The 9,392-nt window shown below is 41.0% G+C and overlaps 1 protein-coding gene and 1 pseudogene across 1 annotated transcript in view; both read right to left on the minus strand.

The window, feature by feature from the left end:
• The window catches only part of LOC141433634 (uncharacterized), a 3,575-nt gene extending 3,067 nt beyond the window's left edge, over positions 1-508 (minus strand). The window contains exon 1 of the mRNA XM_074095738.1: positions 464-508. Coding sequence (XP_073951839.1) covers positions 464-508 — 45 coding nt within the window. The remainder of the gene's footprint in view (positions 1-463) is intronic.
• Positions 509-5,107: 4,599 nt separating this feature from the next.
• Positions 5,108-7,928, minus strand: LOC141433791 (uncharacterized; annotated as a pseudogene).
• Between the last annotated feature and the right edge of the window lie 1,464 nt (positions 7,929-9,392).

Raw genomic sequence — 9,392 nt, forward strand, 5'->3', positions numbered from 1 at the left:
ATGACCATCGCCTCTAGAGGTCGGGTTCAAAGCTCGCACCTCATTTTCGAAATTCATGAGTCATTTAAATTTACAGAAGTTTGTAAGAAAAATCTGAGAAATGCACAAACCTGCGAAGATTATGGTGTTGTTCAGTTCCCAATAGCGAACTATGCAAGTATTACTGAGGAGCTGCTGCCCTGCATGAACGTATATAGCTTGATGGACCTATAAAACCAATGCTGTGTAGCGACATCATATGTATATAACTAAGTTTACATTTAAAAGGGTTCTTGCTCTCTTGCCACACTACGGCTATCGTATTATTGACACACGTTACAATCCCTAATATATTACATGGCGACCTTGCCAAGTTGTCCGTTCCCAAGGCATAGCCGCTGGTCAGGATATGGAGATGAAAGTATGAATATTTAGGTAAAGCGAGAGCACACGAAGCTTTTCACTTGAAGTACGAGCTATCTACGGCGATTGTAATAACTTTGGTTTGGTTCTTTACATTTGGCAACATTTTTAGAATCTGCCCCTCCCTGTCCCCCTTGGGGACACCCTTGGCGTGCCCGGTTTATAGGACGGACCCATCTCTTCCCGTGGGTGTCATTAAAGGCGACAAGGGACCTAATGTGAGAGAGGCAGCAACGTTATCTACAGGCGAAGTTAAAAGAAGAACACGGTGTGTAAAACTTGAATGTAGGTATACCAACAACAGGTTATAACTACGTTTCCCTGTCAACAACTATTAAGGTTTTCCCTCAAATTGCAAAATATACAAGCGATCATTAAGTTGCAATGGTATGTCAGCGGCATACGTCAGAGCCTATGGAAAGAGCGAATCTCGAAGGCAAAGGTGTGTCGCCACTTTACGTGATTGAAAGGAAAGTGACAACACGAAGTATGCTGTGTAGAGTCTGCTACATTCCCAAGGTCTTGCGACAGGCAAGGAGCACCGTCTTGGATCTTATGATTCTTTTTGTCGCAAAGTTTGATTTAACCTGACCTAACCTAACTTTGTTTAACAGATGTAATGTAGTTCTTAAGACCTAGACGGGTCAGCCCTTACTGCTTAACACACTTGGAATCACATTTTTTTTATTCGAATGGATGGCAAACGAAGCAAGTGGGTCTCCTGATGGTAAGAGAACACCACCGCCCATAAACATCTGCAACACCAGGGGTATTGCAGATGCGTTGCCAACCTAGGCCTAAGATGGGATACCTCAAGTGCCAGTAATTTCACCGGCTGTCTTACTCTCCACGCCGAAACAAAAGATAGATTTTCTTTTTCTTTCTCATTTGAAACTTCAGGAAAACGAAGAAAAACGTGGAGCTTCGAGCGACATTAACATTCTATTTTATACTGTACAGAGATGTACTTAGATTGATGTTATTAGGTATCAAGAAAACGAAATAAATATCAAAATAGGAGCCAAAACGGTCAATATGAATAAAATGATTACAGGTATTATTAGCGAAGAAGTAGAGTAACTGACGACGTCGGAAGGTAATTATACTATAAGTATACTATCAATTAAAAACAGCGAAACTTCCTAATCCGGTCCTTACGTAGCGTGACGTTACGTGCATGCGCGTGAACGAGTCTATATACATATATAGTAGTAGTATAGTGTTGACCAAGAATTTATTTTTCTCAAAAATGACCGTAAATGTCGTCGTTGACCTACATATCAGGCATTGTTGAGGGCCAATCAAAAATTAAAAACAAAATGCTGGAGCGCTAAACTTTTCAGCAATATTGCATATCTACTAACTCCACTATCAATTACATTACCGATACTTACTTTATACAGCAAATGGAAAAAAGACAGCGTTTCCGTCTGCAATAGCATGAGGTGTCGGCTTTTCGTTGTTGGTTTAAATTTACTTATTTACATTATAGTAGATTGTACAACAAGAGCATAGTCTACTACATTTTACCAAGACGTTCATATAGCACCCGAGCCGGTATGGTGAGGGTGGATAGACACGTCGAGGGAAATGGTTTAATGCTCGAGTTTTACACTTGCTTTTCGCTTCGATGGCGAGGAAACGAAATAGCAACAGTGGAAACATTGTTCACTTACTATGTACATTTTATTTTTCATGCATTACTATATAATTATATTTTTTTTAGTTTTATTGCTTATTTGATTGATTTGATTGATTTTTATTTTTATATAAATTAAAAATTATGAAAAAAATATAAATCTTTGTTTGTGGCTGTTGACACCAGATTACCTTGGTCTTAGACGAAGATTTTATTTTATGCACTAGTGCATAAAAAGTCATTTTTGTCGCCTAGATCCAGCATAAACACGAACTTTACGAGCATGAGAAGTGAACATATTTTTTATAATTAGACAGTTATTTTTTTATATTGAAATATATTATGGAAAATGTAGCGAAATGTTATGCTGTTTGACATAGAGTTATTACGTGAACATCTTTTATTACCACGTTTCGATTTCCGTTGCTAACTCTAATAAAACTGGCGATGACGGGCTTTCGCTGCGAGCGTGGTAATTAGAGGCAAACGCAAAAAAGACGAGACATAACGCGACAGAAGTGCTCCAAAAACCTAATAAGCATGCGCTATAAGAGTTACTAAGAATACTAAAGAAGGACGAAATTTCTACGTTGTTTAATCTTACTAGGTATAATAATGTAAACGACTGTTACTCCTTCCTTCCTTAGATAGAATTTGATATAAAGATAGCTGGAAGGTTGGAATAAAACATAGGGTACTTTTCATCTCAGTATTTGCACAAAAAGAAATTTCACTAAAATTTCAACCGATGGCCTTACAGAATTTTGAAATTTGTTGTTTTGCAACGAATGTAATTTAATCTAGGTGTGGTTTCGGGAATGTCCATGGAAGTTTTGCGCAAACCCGGGATTAATTTCAAGTGTCATAATATAGTACACTTAACGGATTATGCATGCGTAGCCACGTGTAAAGGTTAGTTAATGAATATAGTAAGTAGAGGGATACTGTTTGTTTGTAGGTATTAGGAGTTAATATCTGGGACTATCATCAAACGTGGCGACTACTTTCATTATAATTATTATACAAGCATCTTGTTATAAAATGTGTTATACTTAATGGAGGTTTGTGTGGTAGACTCGCGTAGTATCGGAGTACCGTTTGATAACTGTGACATTAGTGTCACGCTTGTGATTGATTAATTTACGGAATGAACTAATTTGCAGCAAGACTGTGACGTTACGGTTAAACTGACCTCTGCCGGCTGCGATATTTTGCCTGTCAAGCAACCTTCATTAAGAGCGTTTATACCTGCTGAGCTGGCAACGTAGCATTTTTGTTAGTTTTTCTCGATTATTCAAAATATTGAATGAAAATTAAAAATGTGGTCTGATAGAACTGTTCTTAATATATAAGTTAATGTGTCTACTCCAATAATTATTCGTGATAGACTTTTATATTCTTTAAAAACGAACCAATGTTTGTTAACGGTTTCTAAAGAAAATAAAAGTCTATCACTAATAATTATTGGAGTAGACACATTAACTTATATATTAAGAACAATTCTATCAGACCACATTTTTATTTTTCATTCAATTTTTATGGAATAATCGAAAAAACTAACAAAAATGCTACGTTGCCAGCTCAGCAGGTATAAACGCTCTTAAATGCTGACAGACTTTCCTAGTGAAACGTTTTTTTATCGAGAGGTACAGTCCGCAGCAGAAGTAGATTTGCAGTTGTGGCACTCAAATGATTTGAACGTTCTCTTAATACCTTGGCAGTAGAGTCGTGTGTAGATAATTTTGAGCACCTTGTCACTGACTGACAGCGCCATCTATTATTTTCTACATAAACTACCACCACGTAACTGCTCATCCACTTCTGCTGCTGACTGTACTATCCATATCACTTACGAACTGTCGCACGAAAAGTGGCAGAAAATATGTAGTGCAAAACGACGACAGCAGTATGTAAAGCCATAATTACGGCATGTGCGGGTGCTATAGTATTATATTATCAGTGATGTGGGTATCGAGTGGCGTATATCATCGACTTTCACCGTCGCCACTCACTTTTACACTCGAACATATCGATTACTTGTGCGGTACGTAGATGTCGCGGTGAATCTGCAGTTGTTTATATACCTAGCTGAAGATCTTTAGTTAGAGTCTTTGCAGACCGACTTTTTTAAACGCACCATGGGTGCGTGTCGGTGCGAGTGTTGGCTACCAGTCACTGGCAGCCAGCGTTGGCTTGTTATAAGTCTTGTATAAACAGTTTTTCAAGACAAGCCAGCGCCGGCTGCCAGCACTGACGGGTGCCTAGAGCGCTGCCTATTTTTAACCCCCGACGCCAAAAAAGGGGTGTTATAAGTTTGACCGCTATGTGTGTCTGTGTCTGTGTGTGTCGGTTTTTTTATTTGAAAGCAGGTTTTCTAGCAATGGTTTTTGAGCTATTGAACTTTGTAGTGACTGTGGTAGTGACAAAGTATTCCAACTTTTTGTTGGTTAGCTAGGTTAGGTTATTAAAGTCTGTGACTGGTCTGGGGACTGTGCCAACGAAACTGGCTTCATCTAAACCTCGCATAACTGCACAATTAACAAACAAACCACGAGAAAGGCACTAACGTGTTACTTAAACAAAAAGCGAAAACAGACATGACACAACCTCGTCCACGTAGAGGTCACTGTTTACTATTCTGCGCGTCAACAATTTGTTTGTAAAGAAAGTTTATGCAACTGGTTTGCTCGTACACTTGGCTCGTTGGCACACCTTGTAGCAATGTGACAAGGCTCACAAATGGTCAGCTTTTGGCAGTTGTGTGCAACTCTGTTGGCAAGTACAGATGCGACCTTTGAAAAGTGAAACGGTCTTACGCAACGCCGAAGACATGTGTTTTAATGGTGCCGTTAATATTTGCCATTTGAAGCCACCGTGCGAAAACCGTGGGAAAGTCGGAATTGAGTTTTTAGTGCAACGGCGTAACTGACAGTGTGGGATCTTGTGTGATATTTAGGTGAGGTGCCAAAAAACTTAACTAGTGCTGCATTGCACATTTTCAGAAAAAAAGTAGATAATTACTAACTATAGTTAATTTTTAACGAAATATTTAAAAGTGTCGTATTTGTATCATTTGCTTAGTCTAATTTTTATGCGGCTCCTGTTATAATATCATCAGACAGAACCCAGAGCCGTAGATTTTATTTGAGATGTTTCATTTTATTATTTCCGTATTTTTTTATACTCTCCTGCTTATTGCGAAGGTTGATTTTGGATAGTTCGTTTGATGAATTAGCGATGGCATAAATTTGTCACTACAGTAGATAGCAGATATTTCTAAGCTTATTGTTAACACTTACATTTTAAGTAGTGATTCCATTTTCTTCTCCATGGCAAAGATAGAGTCGGACGACTGTGAGGTAAGGACCCGGCAGAAGGTGAACTTAGCGCACTGCGAGTCGCGCCAGTCGGTCTGCCGCACCAGGTCCATGGCGGCCGCAGTCAGCGATGACGCACTCGGCCGCCCATCTAAATGCTGCAAATCTTCAGGCATATCCTCAGACAGAGACCTCCTGTGTCTCCTCTTTACCCTCTTCAAATCCCTACCCTCGAAGCTAGGGTCTTGATAGAAGCTTAGTGTGTCACGTTTCGACCTGGTCGCTTCGCTGCCATCAGGAGACATGACTACGTAAACGTTTTCACTTGGCATCTTGTAGTTGTCATCGTAGACAGTCTGTCTACTGATGTATTTTCTGTCGATGTGTCGTAAGGGGCACCAGCTAAAGATCGCTTGTGCTCTTTCTCTAATTCGTCTTTGATGTCGTCCTCGGTAAGACCAGCGCTGCGCATGAGGTTAATATCTAACATTCTACCCCATGGCTACTGCGCCTAATCCTAACGCGGCTCCTCCGGCCATTAAGCCCAAAGCTGGTAACATAGCGGGAGCGCCAGAAGCTGCCGCGGCCGCAACGCCAATCTTATCTTGGGCATATCTCTGGGTTTGTAGTGAGTTGGGAGAGTACAGACCTAAGTTATGGGATATCTTATGTGTTGCTTCAACTAATGGATCAAAGATTGGCTGAGTAACTTTTGCAATCGGATCAGTGATAGGTCTGGCCAATTGCTGAACGGTTTGGCTCGCGCTATGTAGGGTGTCCTTCATGGAGTCGGTGAATTTCTTCCACAAGGACGGTTCCGGTACTCGTTTGATGTATCCGTAGCTGTATGGATACCTCGGGCTGGTGTGGCTGTGCTCGTAGTAATTGAATTTGTTGTATTCGTCTTCGTAATATCTGTTGGCGTTGGTGTGGCCCTGTGAGCGCTGCTGGCCGTATCCATCGATGGGTTCCATGGGATATGGGTGAGCGCTCTTGGGTATATTCGTGGTGTAATATTTTACTTTGCGTTCTTTGTTATCGTAGTGTTCTGGATTGTCGCGGGTGACCTTCGCGGGTTGGACACCTAGGTCGGGATGTGCGTATTGCAGCACAGGGTTCCTTACGCTCTCATCGAAACCAGGCTTGGAGTTCTTAGGAGTGTACATTAAGGAATTAGGATAGTTGACTTCGCCGGGATGCTGCAGCATGCGTCTCTGGATGTGGCTCTCGGCGTACTCCATATCTCCGTTGTGTGCGCGGGAGCTGCGGCCACTGAAATAGTCACGCTTCGATTCTTGCTCGTTAATTTGCTTTATGTATTCAATGAGCTTCGAATTGGCGACTTTCGAGTTATCAGCTTTGGTGAAAGGACCGTAGCTAGACTTCAAATAATGATTATCTTTTTTCAGTTTATACGCATATACGGGGTTGTCACTGGTCTGGTAGGGACCGATGCTGTCTCCGGCGTCGAATTTTATGTTGTCAAATTTCGTGAAAGGTCCGTCTTTTGGTTCGAAGTTGTCGTCTTTCGTGAATGGTCCGAAGCTCTGAGCCGGGTCAGCTGCAGCAACGTCAGGGTATACGTCAGCCTCAGGTATAGCCTTAGGCGGAGTGTAGCCTTCTGGGTAAGGAATGAGCTCACCGTTGACGACTCTCGCGTTACGCCACGTCTTCTTATCCGACTCGTCGTCAGGCATTCTCACTCCTTGAATTTCTGGGATTCCATCATCACCAAGAGTCAGGATTGATCTTCCACGCTTATTAAATTTCTCAATAGCCTTTTTCGCGTATACGGGATCAGAACTGATAATTACTGGATCAGGAACTTTAGCAGACCTGCTTTCTCCATCAGAAACTTTTGTGCTGACCACTTCGATATAGACAGGGTTTCTGTCGTTCTTAATGACTGGATTACTAGGATCGAACCTATAATTCTTGATAGGAACTCCGTAGTCCATAAAGCTTGTTGATGTGATATACACCCTTTTGTTTTCGGTTCTCTTTTCGTTGTCGTAAGTAGGGTAGTAACTGGAGGTTTCTGGGTCCGCTTCTGGTTGTTTACCATCCTCTTGAATATGGGATTCAGGGTAGACGGAAACGGGTGACCAATTGCCATACTCCGCTTTTATATCGCTGGGTTCTTCAGTGTTTTTACGATTTAAGTAATAATCGAAGCCAGCTAAGTCGCTGTTCAGTGTTCCGACGAAGTTAAGTTTTCTTTGGTCTCTGCTCTCTGTTTTGTTTTTGTTATCATCAGTAACGTTCGTTTTTATTTCTTCTTGGATGGTGGTTGTCGTGGGTGCAAGCGTGGTGTTGGGTTGCGTGGTAGTCTTGTCTTTCTTTTTGACGATGAGTTGTGTCATGTGCCCAGAGCGGGTCCTGATGTTGAGAGTCTGTGTGGAGTCAGGGTTGAGACTGCGGGAGACCTTCAGCTCGGTGCGGGTGGTGCGCGAGGGCAGGATGGTGGTGCGGACCACCTTTGTGGTGGCGGTGGAGTTGTCGGACTCTGCGCCGGCGCAGCAAGCTGCCAGCAGCCAGAGCACACAGCACGTCCTTATTACGGGAATCATCTGGAACAAGAAAAGTAAAAATTAAAGCTGGATCATCATCATCATCATCCCAGACTGTATACGTCTGCAACATTATGCTGAGTGGGGCCCAATTTATACTAGGTATTCGATATTATTTATTATTTCCTCCTTATTGTGTTTTTCTGTGTATCATCTATCTCTCTCTCTCTCTCTCATATTAATTTATTTAAAGTCGTTAATGATTTGTTTTTTCAAGATAAAAGTTTTTTCTATGTCAAGTGACACCATTAGTATTTTCTTCTTCCATCGGACGAGTATTCATTTTAGTAGGCACTTATATTAATGTTACTTGTTAATAAACCTTGCAATTATAAATAAAACGAAAGTTTAAATATGACGGCACTCAGTATCTCTGAGGATGTCTTTATTAGAAAATAGAGGCGTCAGTGTACGATGGTTTAAACTATCTTCACTTATTTTATATCTCTACTTAGATTTCTAACATAAAACGATAATCTGTTTCATAACAAGTTTATTTACGATTATTTGCCATAAGTTTGGTGAAAGTGATAGGAAATCAGTATTGCAGTGGTTTTTCCTACTAGCATTATATTAGTAGAATTCTATAACGCATTGTCCGACACGTGATCGGTGCGCGTGCGCCGCATCGCGTGATCGAAAACAATGTGGGTGCAAAATAAAGTGGTTAAGTCTGATTACCTACTTTAGTTAATTAATTCATAATTTTTTTTTCAGTGTATTTGCCCCAATCGGTTATCGAATGGGGACTTCAGGCTTTATCTAGTCTGGATATGTAACCACAGTGCTATCCGGTCGTCAAAGATGATGATTCGCAAATGGCACCAGAAACACGTTGTCTTTAAGTGTTCATTGTGTCGTGCGTTCCTCCGGCGGCACATCAAAGCTGCGCCAGCGCCGGTGAAACGCGGGAAACGCGTGACTCAGCGGGAAAATGCTAGTGATAAAAGTGAAACGGAGATCCGTGAGATGACTTGACAGTCTCAGAGTGCGGCTGTTTTTTTTAAAATTAGGGAAATTAAATTGGATTAAAGGGAAATTGTAATTATAAATATAGTTTATTATGGCATTTACGGACTTTATGAGCTACTAGCTTTTGCCCGCGGCTTGGCCCGCGTGGAAATCGGTTATTGCGCACTGTTCCCTCGGGAACTATGCATTTTTCCGGGATTAAAAGTAGCCTATGTCACTCTCTGGCCCATAAACTATCTCTATGCCAAGAATCACGTCGAACCGTCGCTCCGTTTCAAAGTCAAAGTCAAAGTTAAAGTCAAAATATCTTTATTAAATTTAGGCTATAACAAGCACGTCAATAAAAAAATCTACCACCGGTTCGGAAAAACCTCTGTTGAGAAGAATCCGCAAGAAACTCGACGAGGTATAATTTTTAAACAGATTTACAATATTATTAAATGATATATAGGTACATGACAAGTATCGACGATGAAGTTTCGACGTGAAAGA

This window comes from Choristoneura fumiferana, chromosome 12 (assembly GCF_025370935.1).
Source record: "Choristoneura fumiferana chromosome 12, NRCan_CFum_1, whole genome shotgun sequence".
NCBI lineage: Eukaryota > Metazoa > Arthropoda > Insecta > Lepidoptera > Tortricidae > Choristoneura > Choristoneura fumiferana.